The 19,028-nt window shown below is 34.6% G+C and overlaps 2 protein-coding genes across 2 annotated transcripts; one reads left to right on the top strand and one right to left on the bottom strand.

Moving 5' to 3' along the window:
• Positions 1-14,021: 14,021 nt before the first annotated feature.
• On the bottom strand, positions 14,022-15,230 carry LOC123659125 (the record flags this gene model as incomplete). Its single annotated transcript, XM_045594384.1, has 1 exon — positions 14,022-15,230. A coding segment is annotated over exon 1 (1,206 nt), but the record flags the coding sequence as incomplete, so codon positions are not given.
• A 276-nt stretch (positions 15,231-15,506) lies between these two features.
• LOC123659174 lies at positions 15,507-17,908 on the top strand (the record flags this gene model as incomplete). The annotated part of the gene is made up of 2 exons (XM_045594430.1): positions 15,507-16,308; positions 16,603-17,908. Coding segments are annotated over exons 1-2 (2,103 nt in total), but the record flags the coding sequence as incomplete, so codon positions are not given.
• Between the last annotated feature and the right edge of the window lie 1,120 nt (positions 17,909-19,028).

Raw genomic sequence — 19,028 nt, 5'->3', positions numbered from 1 at the left:
CCGCAGTACTGACTTTGTCGCACCAAAGACGCTGCTGCCCGTCTTCGGCCTGTGTATTTCAAAGCCAGCAGTTGGATGGTTATCCCGCCATCGGTCGGCTTTTTAAGTTCCAAGATGGTTGTGGAACCTTGTTATCCCTTAGTCGCCTCTTACGACACCCACGGGAAGAGAGGGGGTGGCTAAATTCTTTAGTGCCGTAGCCACACAGCACATAAATTAAGCATATAAATTAAGTATGTCCACTTTCAATAAGCAGTTATAAGCTCGTTTGCGGTACGCCTAGTTCACGACAAACTAATACGAATACAATGAATAAAACTGTTTAGTATTATTTCATGTGTAGCTCAAACTTCAAAGTTTATTAAGATTGTTTCTGAACATAATATTTTCAGTAATCACTACAAATTTGTAAATGAATACTTACAAATTAGTAATTCATTATTTCATCTCATTTGTCTAGTTTTTATCTCATTTATCTATGTTAACTTTGTTATAAGTACTGTGTATGTGTATTTTATTTATTATGCATTAGTCATCTAGTCTAAAAAATGATTACCGTATTTTTTATCACGGCCTTCTTCTTTAAAAATTTTACATGTATCATATGACATTTTGAATAAAGTTTGTCAGTTAAATAATACTCATTGTAATCGAGATGGTTACTGAGTCATTGAGTTTATAGTGATTATATCGAAAATGGTGATATTCTGCATAGTTAAAACAGATCTAGAGGCACGTACCTATAAGCGCAAACCTACAGTGGAGAAGCATAGATGATTAAGCTCAAACCGTTTCCCTTTTATAAGGGACGAGATATATGCTCAGCAGTAGATTAAAATCAACTGCGGATGATCCACATGTCAGCCAATGTTATAATTTCTCTCATTAATATGAGTATTTGCATTAATAACATTGTAATCTGTTACATTACAAATACATACAATATTTGAACTAAATAATAATCGATTTACAAAAGGTCTCGAACTGCGATGGAATTAAGAATAAGTTCTGTGTCCATTTCGTTTAGATTGCCCCTGACATTTTTTTATTACTGCCAGGATGAATTTAGTATCTGGGGAGACATAAAAGGAAATGAAGCTAAGCCCTTCGGAAATCTCAGAAATTGGCCTTTCTCGAAGTGTGTATGAGAACAATGGTATAAGCTCCAAACCAATGAAGTAGAGTCAGTCGACGCTCCGGGGAACTGTTTTATGGTTGACTGTGGGATTTATTTTTCTATGACATATTTTTTCCATTTAAATATTTGGATTGATTTCATAATAGTTTTTCTGTATAATTAGGTGCAATACGAGTCATAGTTAATAATAATTATGTAAAATAGTTTATGCAAAATATTAGAGAATAATAATTTATATTTTTGTGATATAGCTTTGTCTCACTTCCAATACATCTCTAGAATCCTGGTAATTTCTCATTACTTTAAATAACGATTTTTTTTAATTGTTTATTTAAACTGTATTTTTTTTATAATTCTCTCTAAAGTTTTACAGGAAATGAAGGCTAGACTTTTGCTAATATACTTACTGGACTATTCAACCTGTAACATCCCACTGCCGGACACAGCCCTCTTTCTCCGTGTAGAATAAGGAGAAGGAAAGGGTATACTAACTCATCATCATCATCATCATTATCATCATTTCAGCCTATCGCAGTCAACTTCTGGACACAGGCCTCCAAAATTGCGCGCCAAAAATGGCGTGAACTCAGGTGTTGCCCATAGTCACCACGCTGGGCAGGCGAGTTGGTGACCGCAGGGCTGGCTTTGTCGCACCGAAGACGCTAATATATACTAATATATACTTACTCGCCATTACAAAACTATTGAGTAAAATTTAATACCTTCATACTAAACTTTTACTCAGCATAGATTTGTAGCTAATGTTCCCGAAGTTTTGATAATAACCGGTCGCTTAAATAGCATATTCGTATCTCTCTAATAACGCTCCTCTACGGCAACTTACGATCGGGCCTAACAAACAACGCTAGCTACAACAGGATATTAAATCAAAGTGGTTTAATTAAAGAGCGCCTATAAATTTGGACTAGGCTTCATTATGAAAGTGTTCTAACATCTTTATAGATATGTTATTAGTTATGAAACGTTGCTTTCGTTATTGTTTTTTTCTCGGTTCTTTCCTCAAATATAATTAATTACTCGATATGGTAGTTAGTAAACCTATTAACATTAAAAGCAATAAAAAATATTTTCAGAGTGACGCTTGTCTCATTGCACAAAAGTTAATTATATAATGATACCAATACTAAACCTACTTATACTTAAGGGACAAAACGGATTCCATTCGTCAGCCGTACCTTGAACACAAGACTTTCAAATACTGTGTTTAGTGTAGGTATTTGTAATTTTTGTTCCTTTTTGATTGAGAAATTACTCAAAATGAATTATTTCAGAATTTCGTCCTTTTTTGGTTTTTAAAATGTAATACGATAGAATTACTAAATAAATAGAAACAATATCAAACATTTTGTGCTGTACATTTAAAATATGTTAATACGGTAGTCCTTCGAAACTTTATGCAACGTCGTACATAACATGCAGTCGGAGACATGCACAAAGAGAGAATGATTTGACTTATCCTTCAATTTCATGTGCCCTTCAATTTGATACCCATATTGTAGTATTCGAGAAAAAAAATTTTTTTTCATTAACTACAATGGCTTCGCGCAGCCGCCATGTTTGATTTTTTTTAATGTCACCTATCTAAGAACACTTGGGCAGCTAAGACGAACCTAACGATACCTCAATTATGTAAATCCGTTCAGTGGTTCTGGAAATATGAGGTAGTAAAGAATATTATATACAAACATACATACATACATACAAGATACGCGCGAAAAACATAACCCTTCCTTGGCAGTCGGGTAATAACACAAAGCTTCTTCTGTCGACGACATCGCAATACAGAATGAGTAAGCTTCACGTGTGTCACCGACGTCGAGCCGAGTAAATTCGCGATATTAAAAACCGCGTACTTTAAGTTCGCACGTCTATCAACCCCTTTAAGCGCTTATGTCATTGCACTCATCCACTCGTATTATCCACCCAACCACAGTGGCACAGGTGTATTAATAGCAAATGTTCTTAACCTCAAACTGAAGTTCGTCTTTTGCAAAAGTATCTCTTATGGTCAATAAAATTACGGTACATACGAAACATGAAAAGATAAATTTTTCTCTTCATTGAAAAGGCTATTTTTGCCCGAAAGTTTTGATATAAGAAACATGATTACGTACGTGCATTGATTACGTATGTAGTAATATCAGATCTGCCCGACGCATGAGAAGAACCGCGAATCGAATTCCGACGATCAACCCGATCGCTTTTTTTACATTAATACGCGATATAATTTTTATTTGTATCATTTACATTTTCTAGAATAATTTCAATATTCAGAGTAAGATTAATTTTGCTTTTATAAAATATAAATTTTCTTTCGTTTATACGTCTTTGCTTAAAACTTTCTCTGTAATAAATTGCATAATTTAAGTACTTAATGTTTAGACTTCAAGGATTTTCTAATTGATAATTTAAAACAGTTAATTAATTTGGTTCAGTTTGACAACTCATAAAACTTTTGAAGCAAATACTTATCTACAATTTTGAAATAAACTTAAATTTGGGTCATTTATCACACTTTATTATGAAATTAGGATTTAAATTATTAACTTTGGTAAAAGTTTTTTTTTTTTGTTTAGTGTGATACATAAAAAAAAAATACGAAATATAATTTATATAATGGTGTTTGCAGGCAAACGAAGAAAAACCGACTTCAATTATATCGACAAGTAATACAACGTGGGTAGACTAAAAAATGGTCAAGTAAATACGCATTATCAAGGATTACTCCAAAAGTTGTAATCAGATCTCGATGAATTTTAAATGTGACCACATGATAAACACTGGCTTTTGATTAAGCTAAAAATCATCAAAATCGGTACACCCAGTAAAAAGTTATGCGGGTTTTCGAGATTTTCTCTTGATTTCTCTGGGATCCCATCATCAGATCCTGGTTTCCTTATCATGATACCAAACTAGGGATATCTCCTTTCCAACAAAAACAGAATTATCAAAATCGGTTTATAAATGACGGAGTTATCACCGAACATATATATATATAATTTTTAACCGTATATATATATATATATATATATACGGTTAAAAATTTTAGTTTTTACTGCAAAACTCAGTATCAAGATTTGTGTACGGGAGACATTTGCTTTATTTTTATTAGATTGATTTATGTTAAAAGTATTTTTATATTGGAGCATATAAATAGAATCAAGATGATTCTATTGATAAGTTTTTCTGGTAAAACGTTTAGCGTAGTGCTATCTGTTCCGCGGGTTGCGGATTCCATTCTCGCCTAAGTCTGAGTGTAATATTTGTATTTGTATTTATATATTTTTAAATGTATTATTTCTAAGTAAAATTAAAAAAAAATAGTAATAACAGTCGGCTGTTACCTGTAACACAAGCATCAAGTTGCTTACCATAGGAACAACCAACCGTAAGACCGTATATATATAAATCGGTCCAGCCGTTTCGGAGGAGTATTTTAACTAAAATTATGACACGAGAATTTTATATATAGGACTAGCTGACCCCGCAAACATTGTTTTGCCATATATGTTATTAACGCCTTTATTCCCCCCCTTATAACTTAAGAGTAGGCAAAATAGATGTTAGCCGATTGTCAAACCTACCCGATATGCACACAAAATTTCATAAAAATCGGTCCAGTGACAGTGACAATGACAGTCCACATGACAAACATTTGTGCTGGCCATACAGGTGTTTGCCGTGCCCTGGGTGTTTGTGCAGTCCTTGTGGGTTTCTCCACCGTACCTCGGAGAGCACGTTAAGCCGTCGGTCCCGGTTGTTATCATGTATGTTACCTAACATTGTGACACGAGCATTTTATATATAAGATATAAATACACAAGATCATATTTGCAATGTATTATTATTTTTTGATTGGTAGGTTGAGCGTGTATCATTCCACTGTGGGACATAGGCCTCTTTCTCTATGTAGAAGAAGTGTTGGAGCTTAATCCACCACGCTGCTCCACTGCGGGTTGGTTGATACATTACCTGCTATTTGTGACGATCATTATCAGTTGTCTGTCATAACAACGTCTTGTATTCTGTTTTTAATTACAGTGTCTTGATTGTATACAAAATAACTTTGTATTCATTATTTTTAAATTACTTCAAAAAAGAGGAGGTTGTCTTCTCTATCCCACGTGACATTGGCGAAATCGACAATGCCCCCTGGCACAACTGAAAGCCAATAAGCCCATGAATAAAAAGAGAAGGTTCTTATTTCGAATGTATTTTTATGTGTGACCACCTAACTTATTACTGCGTGTAGCGATTTTGTTTTTGTTTTTAAATTGAGATGTGGTGTTTGTCATGTTGCCACATTTCAATTTAATCGAGATCTCATAAATACTGTTTGAGCTATCTCTAATCATCTGTATTTGATTGACAGTTTTACCGGCTACTTACGTCGCATTACTAGTCGATATAATTTAAGTCGGTTTTTGGAGTTTACTCCCTAAGAATTGCACACCTACAAACGTCTGCTCTCGTATGGCCTAAGGTTGGCTGGTAGAGAATGCTTTTAGCATTAAGCCCGCCTTTTGTACAATTCTTTAATGTATTGTGCAATAAAGTAATAATAAATAAGAAATAAATAAATAAGAATCGATTTTCATATTGGGCCGGCATACCGGGATATAAAAATATGAGGAGTAAAATCTACTGAACTAGTGACCTAGTTACGTTTCTCGTAATGCCATTTATTCGTTTATATATGATAGATGCCGTCATTTAATTCGTTTATTTACCATTTGATATGGTATTAATCTTTTTCTTAGACTAGTTGCCTTTATTTAGACAGTCGATCTGAAGGAGCAAACTTCAGTCGTGCGTCGGAGCTGACACACATACTTTTCTTTCGTTTGCGAGGCAAACACAATTATATGTTAGTGAACTTAGCAGAACATTGTCCAGCAGATCAAAATTAAATGTGAGTTCTTATCGCATGCAGCTGAGTTCTACAGTTCCTGATACTTTTTAGAAATAGTTCCGGCGTTTTTACCCTAAAAAAAGACAATTGAAAAAATGCTCTGCCAACTTCCCGCAGCAGATCATTTTATAGGAGGGCTGAAATAAACGTGAGTTCTTATCGCATGCGAATGAGTTCTACAGTTCCTGATACTTTTTAGAAATAGTTCCGGCGTTTTTACCTTAAAAAAAGACATTTGACAAAATGATGTGCCACCTTCCCGCAGCAGATCATTTTAAAGCAGGGCAGAAATAAACGTGATTTCTTATCGCATGCAGCTGAGTTCTACAGTTCCTGATACTTTTAAGAAATAGTTCCGGCGTTTTTACCTTAAAAAAAGACAATTGACAAAATGATCTGCGAACTTCCCGCAGCAGATCATTTTTTAGCATAACTTAAATCATCATCATTTATAGCATAGATCATTTTATGACAAATTATTGTGAAAGGCTAGAACTCTTCCGATTCTCGCAGATACGCATAGGAACTTTAATTTAAAACTCGATTCGAGACCAGAACTCACGTTAAAATGCCAGCAGATCACGGTTGAACAGCTCTTAAGTAAGAAAACACGTTTTAAGTCATTTCAAATTATTGTGAAATGCTAGAACTCTTCCGTTTCTCACAGATACGCATAGGAACTTTAATTTAAAACTCGATTCGAGACCAGAACTCACGTTAAAATGCCAGCAGATCACGGTAGAACAGCTCATAAGTAAGAAAACACGTTTTAAGTCATTTCAAATTATTGTAAAAAGCTAGAACTCTTCCGTTTCTCACAGATACGCATAGGAACTTTAATTTAAAACTCGATTCGAGACCAGAACTCACGTTAAAATGCCAGCAGATCACGGTAGAACAGCTCTTAAGTAAGAAAATACTGTTCCAGTCGTTTTAAATTATCGTGAAATGCTAGAACTCTTCCGTTTCTCACAGATACGCATAGGAACTTTAATTTAAAACTCGATTCGAGACCAGAACTCACGTTAAAATGCCAGCAGATCACGGTAGAACAGCTCTTAAGTAAGAAAATACTGTTCCAGTCGTTTTAAATTATCGTGAAATCCTAGAACTCTTCCGTTTCTCACAGATACGCATAGGAACTTTAATTTAAAACTCGATTCGAGACCAGAACTCACGTTAAAATGCCAGCAGATCACGGTAGAACAGCTCTTAAGTAAGAAAACACGTTTTAAGTCATTTCAAATTATTGTAAAAAGCTAGAACTCTTCCGTTTCTCACAGATACGTATAGGAACTTTAATTTAAAACTCGATTCGAGACCAGAACTCACGTTAAAATGCCAGCAGATCACGGTAGAACAGCTCTTAAGTAAGAAAATACTGTTCCAGTCGTTTTAAATTATTGTAAAAAGCTAGAACTCTTCCGTTTCTCACAGATACGCATAGGAACTTTAATTTAAAACTCGATTCGAGACCAGAACTCACGTTAAAATGCCAGCAGATCACGGTAGAACAGCTCTTAAGTAAGAAAACACGTTTTAAGTCATTTCAAATTATTGTAAAAAGCTAGAACTCTTCCGTTTCTCACAGATACGCATAGGAACTTTAATTTAAAACTCGATTCGAGACCAGAACTCACGTTAAAATGCCAGCAGATCACGGTAGAACAGCTCTTAAGTAAGAAAATACTGTTCCAGTCGTTTTAAATTATCGTGAAATCCTAGAACTCTTCCGTTTCTCACAGATACGTATAGGAACTTTAATTTAAAACTCGATTCGAGACCAGAACTCACGTCAAAATGCCAGCAGATCACGGTAGAACAGCTCTTAAGTAAGAAAACACGTTTTAAGTCATTTCAAATTATTGTAAAAAGCTAGAACTCTTCCGTTTCTCACAGATACGCATAGGAACTTTAATTTAAAACTCGATTCGAGACCAGGACTCACGTTAAAATGCCAGCAGATCACGGTAGAACAGCTCTTAAGTAAGAAAATACTGTTCCAGTCGTTTTAAATTATCGTGAAATCCTAGAACTCTTCCGTTTCTCACAGATACGTATAGGAACTTTAATTTAAAACTCGATTCGAGACCAGAACTCACGTTAAAATGCCAGCAGATCACGGTAGAACAGCTCTTAAGTAAGAAAATACTGTTCCAGTCGTTTTAAATTATCGTGAAATGCTAGAACTCTTCCGTTTCTCACAGATACGCATAGGAACTTTAATTTAAAACTCGATTGGAGACCAGAACTCACGTTAAAATGCCAGCAGATCACGGTAGAACAACTCATAAGTAAGAAAACACATTTTAAGTCATTTCAAGTTATTGTTAAAAGCTAGAACTCTTTCGTTTCTAACAGATGCGCATAGGAACTGTAAAACAAAACCCGATTTCAGTCCAGGACTCAAGTTTAAATGCCAGCAGATCACGGTAGAACAGTTATAAGTAAGAAAACACGTTTTAAGTCATTTCAAATTATTGTGAAATGCTAGAACTCTTTCGTTTCTCACAGATACGTATAGGAACTTTAATTTAAAACTCGATTCAAGACCAGAACTCACGTTAAAATGCCAGCAGATCACGGTAGAATAGCTCTTAAGTAGGAAAATACTGTTCAAGTCGTTTTAAATTATTAAAACGTGTTTTCTTACTTATAACTGTTCTACCGTGATCTGCTGGCATTTAAACTTGAGTCCTGGACTGAAATCGGGTTTTGTTTTACAGTTCCTATGCGCATCTGTTAGAAACGAAAGAGTTCTAGCTTTTAACAATAACTTGAAATGACTTAAAATGTGTTTTCTTACTTATGAGCTGTTCTACCGTGATCTGCTGGCATTTTGACGTGAGTTCTGGTCTCGAATCGAGTTTTAAATTAAAGTTCCTATACGTATCTGTGAGAAACGGAAGAGTTCTAGGATTTCACGATAATTTAAAACGACTGGAACAGTATTTTCTTACTTAAGAGCTGTTCTACCGTGATCTGCTGGCATTTTAACGTGAGTTCTGGTCTCGAATCGAGTTTTAAATTAAAGTTCCTATGCGTATCTGTGAGAAACGGAAGAGTTCTAGCATTTCACAATAATTTGAAATGACTTAAAACGTGTTTTCTTACTTAAGAGCTGTTCAACCGTGATCTGCTGGCATTTTAACGTGAGTTCTGGTCTCGAATCGAGTTTTAAATTAAAGTTCCTATGCGTATCTGCGAGAATCGGAAGAGTTCTAGCCTTTCACAATAATTTGTCATAAAATGATCTATGCTATAAATGATGATGATTTAAGTTATGCTAAAAAATGATCTGCTGCGGGAAGTTCGCAGATCATTTTGTCAATTGTCTTTTTTTAAGGTAAAAACACCGGAACTATTTCTTAAAAGTATCAGGAACTGTAGAACTCAGCTGCATGCGATAAGAAATCACGTTTATTTCTGCCCTGCTATAAAATGATCTGCTGCGGGAAGGTGGCAGATCGTTTTGTCAAATGTATTTTTTTAAGGTAAAAACGCCGGAACTATTTCTAAAAAGTATCAGGAACTGTAGAACTCATTCGCATGCGATAAGAACTCACGTTTATTTCAGCCCTCCTATAAAATGATCTGCTGCGGGAAGTTGGCAGAGCATTTTTTCAATTGTCTTTTTTTAGGGTAAAAACGCCGGAACTATTTCTAAAAAGTATCAGGAACTGTAGAACTCAGCTGCATGCGATAAGAACTCACATTTATTTTTGATCTGCTGGACAATGATCTGCTAAGTTCACTAACATCACAATTATACGAGTCTTTAAAAACTGTCAAATTATTTAAAATAAATAAGTAATACTTCGTTTATAATTTGCATACATTAAACATACACTTAAATTAAATACATGTATATTAATACTCGTGTTACACTGTCTCATATCGGAACCTATATTTAACAGCAATAAATATCACGAATGGCAAAACTTCAGCCTATGCTTTGACGTAGCCGTGAAATACGTGTAAAGTCGGCTTAAAGTTTTCACGCAAGTTTCATGTTTCTACTAAGGATGACGATGTCATAGGTAATAACTAATATTTAAGGGTAAGAATAACATTTATTAATGAAAATTAAAGTGCTCCTTGAACTTTGTTTTGTGATGATTATATTTACTGATATTTTATCAGTTGATACATTGTTAAATGTGTTTTTTACCCTTTACCACATTAAATACTTTGTACGTCAATACTTATTTTTAGGATCGATAAGGTTGTATAAAATATACTATAACTATAATCTGATTTTTATTTTCATCACATCGAAATTTGATTTTATTTTAGATAATAGCTACATAAATCATAAGATAACATATATTTTTAATACCTTATGTATTTTTTTTTTTGTATTAAACTAAAACGTGAATTAAAAAAAAACATCATTTACTACGCCTATACAAAATTCAGGATTTTAAGTTTATGGCGCTAAATCTATTCCAATTTCCCGTTACGATTTTTATTATTGCCTCGTTGAATCTAAGTATCAAGAGAGACATAAAAAGAATCTCACAAAGTTGACCGTTTCTACGAGCGCGTATGAAGACAATGGTGGGGTTCCGAAATAATGACTAAGTATTAATGATATTATCTGTGGCATTTTATGTTTATTTTCATATAATTTGGTCTTTAATGCCTATACATAATAAAACCTAATACGATCATAACTTTTATTATTAATGGCTATGAGGATTGATAGTAATTAGATAATAAGTTTTGGTAAGTAATTGGTTTTACAGAGACAAATATTGGTTTGAATTTTATATCAATGGATCTCCATTATATATCTATATGTCGTAGAAAAATGAAGTTGATATCAACTCTTATTTAAGAGTATCAAGTTATCACCTCTTTTCATGATAATAATGTTATAATTATATTATAATATTTTATATTGAAAATGTATAAACAATGATTTCGTCTAGTATCTTAAGAAAGTATACAAAATTATAAAGTTTAAAATCAATGTCATAATGTTGTTAGCACTTAAAAATAAATGTATATTTAAAGATAAATGTCTATTATCTTCATAACAGTATTAAATAATCTACGATCAAAATTAATTTCGAATAAGTATACTTTAGATACAAAAATTAAACTTATCCAAAAACAGCGATCACTTTGTGTAACAACTGTCTAGCGTCTTAACGTAAAGCACACTCAATTTAGTTCAATAAAAGTAATTGAAGTACTCTATAAGTTTTGATTGCTTGACGCATGTGTATTAAATAACTCTTACTATGCAAATCCGTTGAAATTTTTTGTTCCATATTTAAATTGAAAACATTTTTAATGTTAGTGTATATTAACGCATTTTAACATTTCTTTACTTAGTTTATAGTCATTTATGATACTGTTAATGGCCAGTTATTGAAGAAATGGCCAGAAATAACAATTTGCAAACAGTTGCTAGTATTCCATATATGTACGTAGTACACGTTTGTACCATTATCTAACAAGAATACGTAATATTGAATTACTAGCAAAAGTTACTGTGCAAGCGCTGTCTAAGACCGCGTTATTGGTTTAAATATTCTTTTTCACGTTATTCACTGAATAATGAATGAATTTCGGTCTTGTACGTTTATTTAATTAAAAAAAAAATAGTACGAACTACTATGAATTTGTAACAATCTAGAACTTTAATAGCACCGCATGCCTATGCATCACATGTGGGTAAAGTTTTGACAAGATCCGACCGCTTACACAGTATTCCACTCTAATGGATTCCTCCACATTGCTTTTCTATTAGACTCAACAAACGTCAAGCTGAATTTTAATTGTAAAACTTTGGCCTTTGCTATTATAATCAAAATAGTTCAATTGAAGAGAATTCGTGGAACATTAATACTGTTCAATTTTATGTATCGATTGCTTTCAATTATTTGATTAGGATAACACGTTGCTTGTGAACTTTCTTTTGTAAACGAACACAAAACTTGCGGCCAAAAAACTATTTTACCTTGTTACGTTATTCTCATATCGTTCCACTGCCAAGGCCGTTTCTGGTGACACATGAATTGTATCACAATTTGTTTTATATAATTCCTGAAGATTTTTTTTTTCATTTTAGATAAAATCATGTTTATATAATTAGGACTGCGTGTCTTGCTATTTTTAATGACCTAATGAAATTTCCAGCAAATGTTGAAAAGGTGAAAAAATATTTTAATCGTTACATAATAAACAATAGGAAATGGTACAGACAATTCTCTTATAAAAAAATGTACGTAGAAATAAAAATGCCACCTCAGGCATTTTGTAGTTAACCTAATTAATTAAACTTCAAAACAATGCAGCTACGCTCATAATCTTATTTTGTCGAGACCGAAAATGATAAAAGCCTCTTTGTGATACTCAGATTAATTTGTCCAACAACAGATGTAACATTTTTAGATTTTTAATTTTAGATATTTATGTATCTATAATGTATATAAAAAAACAATTAACAGTGAATAGACGATATTAAATATATGAGCTACTGTGCTGTAATTTTTTTTTAATATAGCATAATTTAGCTTTACAAGTAAAATAAACTTACAGAATAATACATAGAATGTATTAATGTCTTGAGTTTTTTTAAGTTTTGTTTGAATTTCCCTACTTTTTGTCAGTCAGACAGTGATGGTCCAGTGGAGGACGTCCCACACTGCGTTTGCCAACACGTACTCTCTACTCTAAGACACGTCTGCTTCAAAGGCCATCGTTCCTGCGACACATATGACCAGCCCACTGCCACTTCAATTTGCTAAATCTGCGAGCTATGTCGGTTACTTTCGTTCTCTCGCGGATAGTCTAATTTCTAATCCTGTCATTGAGAGAAACTAGTAAGAATAATAAAGTTTCTTTCAGTTGTAGTGGTATACTCGTAGCCGATCAAAAATAAAAAAATATATGTAATTTGATAAGACTAGTAGCTCCAGTTATCTACATTGACGATATTTGAAAATATATCTGTTTGTATTTTTTTTTTATTGTTGTCTGGCTGCCTGTGTGTCATGACAGTACATCACACTGAAATTACTACATGGATATGACTTAAACTTGGCAGAATTTGAGTTGAACCAAGAGCAGAAATCCCGTTTAATATTCATTCAATCAACAAAGTGCGCGAACTTAGTTGCCGGTATAGGTTATTTATTTATTTAAATTATTTATTGTACATTAAACACACTACTAATACAAGTCTTTACAGAAGGTTATTAAAGAGTATGAGGGAAATTTTGAGGACAGCAAAACAAAATGCAATTTTAATATCTACCATCACTTCTGTTGTTGTTTTATTAGCGTATGTACTCTGCGAATCAGTCACAATAGTTTTGAAGGCTACAAAGTCTGTAATAGTTTTTATTTCTTGTAAATTTTTGCTTCGTCGAAGTGAAGAGGATTTTAATTTTATTTCCAACACGATTACTAATTTGAAAAATATATTAAAGATCCTAAAAGTGAACCTTGTGGGTACGCCTAAAATAATATTTACGAAATTTGATTTATGACTATCTAACATTAAAAACATTTTGTGATCTATTAATTATTTACGACATGAACGAACGAAAAAGTTTGCTTTTCATCTCCAGAGAGTCAAGTTTTCGGAGGAGCGTGATACAATACTCAAAAAGTTCAAATTTCATGTAAATCGTAGCGAGTTTAGTGCGTTTTACCATATATTTAAAAGTATCCATATATGTATATAATGTACATAATTAAAGTAAAATATATCCATATTGTTTTCTAATGTTTACGCGAATTTTACTCATTTAATAAAACACTTTTTTCGGATTTTATCGTGGTTTATTGTTAACTTTTGATTCCCGACGTTTCGGATACTTTACAGCAACCATGGTCACGGGAGGACTGAGGTGTCAGACGTCCCAACGTTACAAAGTTATTCGAAACTACCCGACATACATCAATATCTTATATAGTCCTATCTACGCAGAATGTGCTAATTGAGTCTTTAATCTGTGGTGAATTATGCTTGGTTTTTGATTTAATTATATTAATAATGGGGTCCCAAGCAGGTGGTAATTGCCAGCCATCTTCTCTATTGAAATTTGGATGTTTTTTAATTTCAATAGCCTCACGGATCATCCTTGGTTGGAATCGGTGTTCTTTTGCGAGGATCTGTGGTTTATCGAATCTAATATAATGGCTAGCTGTGTCTAGACTGTGTTCACAGATTGCAGACTTAGTATAGCGACGATGTTTTAAGTCAGCTATATGTTCCTTAACGCGAGTTTTGATCGATCGTTTTGTTTGTCCTATATAAGAGAGACCACAGTCACAATCAAGCTTGTATACTCCTGCATCTTGTAAGGGTATATGACACTTGACAGATGGTAAAAATTGACTTATCGTTTTTGGCGGCTTGAAAAAAGTTTTTATAGAAGCACGCTTTAAGATGAAGCCAATCTTGTCAGTGACCCCTTTCATAAAAGGTAGCACAGCAGGTACTCGTTCGACGGTGGCTGGTTTCACACGTTCACTGCGATGAGGACGCGGTACCCGAAGCTTGTTGTCTCGCAGTACTTGCTTGACATGTTGAAGTTCGGTCTCCAGGTGTCGCTCATCGCAGATCCCTCGTGCTCTCTGAAACAAAGATTTACCCACGGTAGCTAACTGTGTAGGATGATGGTGTGATTCGCCGTTTAAGTACCTATCCGTATGGGTATGCTTTCTATACACTGTATGGCTTAAGGTATTGTTGGGATTACGGATGACTAATACATCTAAGAAAGCTAAAGATTTATTTGCCTCCAACTCCATTGTGAATTGAATTTTGGAATTTATGGAGTTAAGATGTTGTAAGAATATGGATACTTTATCAGATGGTAATATTGTGAAAGTATCATCTACATACCGTTTGTAGAACCTGGGTATTATGGGCGAGGTACGCAGAGCAGTTTCCTCGAAGTCCTCCATAAATATGTCGGCAACAACGGGGGATACTGGTGAACCCATCGCTACGCCATCTACTTGCTTGTAGAACTGATTATTCCACAACATGTAGCCAGATGTAAGGCAATGCTTGAGAAGGTCAGCATATTCTATCGGCATGTCATTTTCCTTCAGCTTTCTTGACACAATACTAATGCAATCTTCAACCGGTAAGCATGTAAAGAGTGATTGCACATCAAAACTAACCATAGTTTCATTGCAATTACCACCTGCTTGGGACCCCATTATTAATATAATTAAATCAAAAACCAAGCATAATTCACCACAGATTAAAGACTCAATTAGCACATTCTGCGTAGATAGGACTATATAAGATATTGATGTATGTCGGGTAGTTTCGAATAACTTTGTAACGTTGGGACGTCTGACACCTCAGTCCTCCCGTGACCATGGTTGCTGTAAAGTATCCGAAACGTCGGGAATCAAAAGTTAACAATAAACCGCGATAAAATCCGAAAAAAGTGTTTTATTAAATGAGTAAAATTCGCGTAAACATTAGAAAACAATATGTGAACCAGTACGGACTGGAAATCGCAAATAAAATTCGCCGCCTGGAAGATCTTATGACAAAGCGCGCAAGATTTATAACATCATTAAATTTCTTGAAGAGATGCAGAGACCAAAATCTTATCCCTACGTGTGTCAAGATTTCACCAAAAAACGACATCCTAGGGAGCGCAAAAATCTTAAACCAGGCGAGTAAAAAGTTATTACGGACGGTGATATATCAAAATCGTTCCAATCTAGCCGCCTTAGAAAAAGAAATAGGAGGGGTGACCGCCGCGTTAAAGATAGTTTTAACGACATTTGATTTTGATAATTGCATAAAAACTCTGAATAAGCGCGAAATGACAAAATATGATAAATGCAAAAAACGACAAATTTTAAAATTCGATAAGTTAAACAGCAAATCAAATGTCATAAACAACAAATCGAACACCACAGACAATGACAGCTCACGCGCGGTTGTCAATCTGTCAAAATGTCATTTAGATGTAAACACAATAAAAGTTTTGGAAAAGGGATTAAATTTCGCTGTTACACCTCGCAAGATACCCTTCGAAGAAATTATTTGTAACGTTGAAGACTGTCTGTCGAAAAACAATATAAAGAAGGAAGATTCGGAGGCTATCAGACAAGATATATCGTCAGCATTACGACGAAGTTCTGTGCCGAAACTAAATCTTCCCCGCGAACAATTAAAAGCCTTATTAAATCTACGAAACAGACGTGAATTAACGGTTCTTCGTGCGGATAAGGGTAATGCAACGGTTGTGATGGATACGTCAGATTACAATGATAAAATTCAACAACTATTATCGGATGAAAGCACTTACACAAATATCAAAGCCGATCCAACTAACAAGGTTTTGAAAATTACTACTAATCTAATCAAAAAGTACTCCGAGTCGTTGAATCTAGACGTCAAATCTTTGATTCCTTCTTGTCCAAAACCACCTAAGCTGTATGGTTTGCCAAAAATACACAAGGCTGATGCTCCACTCCGTCCAATTGTCAGCCAGATCGACTCACCAACCTACAGACTGGCTAAACATGTTGCCCATGTACTTTCGCCACTGCGTGGACAAACCAGAGCACATACACGGGATTCGTACCACTTTGTTAATGAGATCAAACATCTACATCTCAGTGACAATGAAACTATGGTTAGTTTTGATGTGCAATCACTCTTTACATGCTTACCGGTTGAAGATTGCATTAGTATTGTGTCAAGAAAGCTGAAGGAAAATGACATGCCGATAGAATATGCTGACCTTCTCAAGCATTGCCTTACATCTGGCTACATGTTGTGGAATAATCAGTTCTACAAGCAAGTAGATGGCGTAGCGATGGGTTCACCAGTATCCCCCGTTGTTGCCGACATATTTATGGAGGACTTCGAGGAAACTGCTCTGCGTACCTCGCCCATAATACCCAGGTTCTACAAACGGTATGTAGATGATACTTTCACAATATTACCATCTGATAAAGTATCCATATTCTTACAACATCTTAACTCCATAAATTCCAAAATTCAATTCACAATGGAGTTGGAGGCAAATAAATCTTTAGCTTTCTTAGATGTATTAGTCATCCGTAATCCCAACAATACCTTAAGCCATACAGTGTATAGAAAGCATACCCATACGGATAGGTACTTAAACGGCGAATCACACCATCATCCTACACAGTTAGCTACCGTGGGTAAATCTTTGTTTCAGAGAGCACGAGGGATCTGCGATGAGCGACACCTGGAGACCGAACTTCAACATGTCAAGCAAGTACTGCGAGACAACAAGCTTCGGGTACCGCGTCCTCATCGCAGTGAACGTGTGAAACCAGCCACCGTCGAACGAGTACCTGCTGTGCTACCTTTTATGAAAGGGGTCACTGACAAGATTGGCTTCATCTTAAAGCGTGCTTCTATAAAAACTTTTTTCAAGCCGCCAAAAACGATAAGTCAATTTTTACCATCTGTCAAGTGTCATATACCCTTACAAGATGCAGGAGTATACAAGCTTGATTGTGACTGTGGTCTCTCTTATATAGGACAAACAAAACGATCGATCAAAACTCGCGTTAAGGAACATATAGCTGACTTAAAACATCGTCGCTATACTAAGTCTGCAATCTGTGAACACAGTCTAGACACAGCTAGCCATTATATTAGATTCGATAAACCACAGATCCTCGCAAAAGAACACCGATTCCAACCAAGGATGATCCGTGAGGCTATTGAAATTAAAAAACATCCAAATTTCAATAGAGAAGATGGCTGGCAATTACCACCTGCTTGGGACCCCATTATTAATATAATTAAATCAAAAACCAAGCATAATTCACCACAGATTAAAGACTCAATTAGCACATTCTGCGTAGATAGGACTATATAAGATATTGATGTATGTCGGGTAGTTTCGAATAACTTTGTAACGTTGGGACGTCTGACACCTCAGTCCTCCCGTGACCATGGTTGCTGTAAAGTATCCGAAACGTCGGGAATCAAAAGTTAACAATAAACCGCGATAAAATCCGAAAAAAGTGTTTTATTAAATAAAATATATCCAATTGATATTAAAACTTCAGGTGTGTTTCGAAAATTACACTATAGAAATCATCATGAAAGCAATAGAGACCAAAACAATTTTATTAGTAATAGTGATTTTTTTTAGTAAGGTGACCAGAGCTCCTGAAGGGGATTGGGGATAGGATCGCCAATGCGCTTGCATTGCTTCTGGTTTTGCAAGCGTCTATAAGTTACGGTAATCGAATACCATCAGGTGAGCCGTACGCTTGTTTGCCGACCTCGTTGTATATAAAGAAAGATTGTAGTTAAAACCTTGTTGTTGTTCAGGGATTAAATTATGTACATAAATTTGTATATACGTATTAGCTTATAATTTTCACACACTACTCACAAGGAAAATCCGGATAAGTCCCTTTGCGATGTTTGCGGTTTTTAACATTACCTTTGTTAGTTACCTAATCGTTAAAACGTATCTTTTCCGAGGTTATTTATTTGGCTAGTAATCGAACTATCTTAATTACATTAATTTTGTAAAATGATTGTATTCATAACTTATATTTTATTTTTTTTAGTATTTAAACCTTCCGTGGGCCTTAAGAAACATACAAAAAAATAAATTAGCCGAATCGTTTTAGCCATTCTCGATTATGCGCTTAGCAACATTCATTTTTATTAATATAGAGATAGTTATAATATTAGTTTATTTCAGACTCTTACAGTCCACATGTAAGTGTAATTAGAAACTTACAACTACGTTACTATTCTTATATTATAACTAACTGTGCCTGCAACTTCGTCCGCGTGGAATTTAAAAAAGTTATAAAGATATAAAATGTTTTGGCAGTATGACTTGAACACGGTAATTCTAGGCTGGTTTCTATCTGGTGGCAAGCACCCTTCATTCACGCTCCATGTCTGTGAGGATCTTGAGATCCTCAGAAGTATAATGACCAAGATATTTA

The sequence above is a fragment of the Melitaea cinxia genome, chromosome 13 (genome assembly GCF_905220565.1).
Source record: "Melitaea cinxia chromosome 13, ilMelCinx1.1, whole genome shotgun sequence".
Classification (NCBI taxonomy): Eukaryota; Metazoa; Arthropoda; class Insecta; order Lepidoptera; family Nymphalidae; genus Melitaea; species Melitaea cinxia.
The sequence above is the reverse complement of the archived record's forward strand: the minus strand, read 5'-3'. Positions and strand labels throughout refer to the sequence as shown.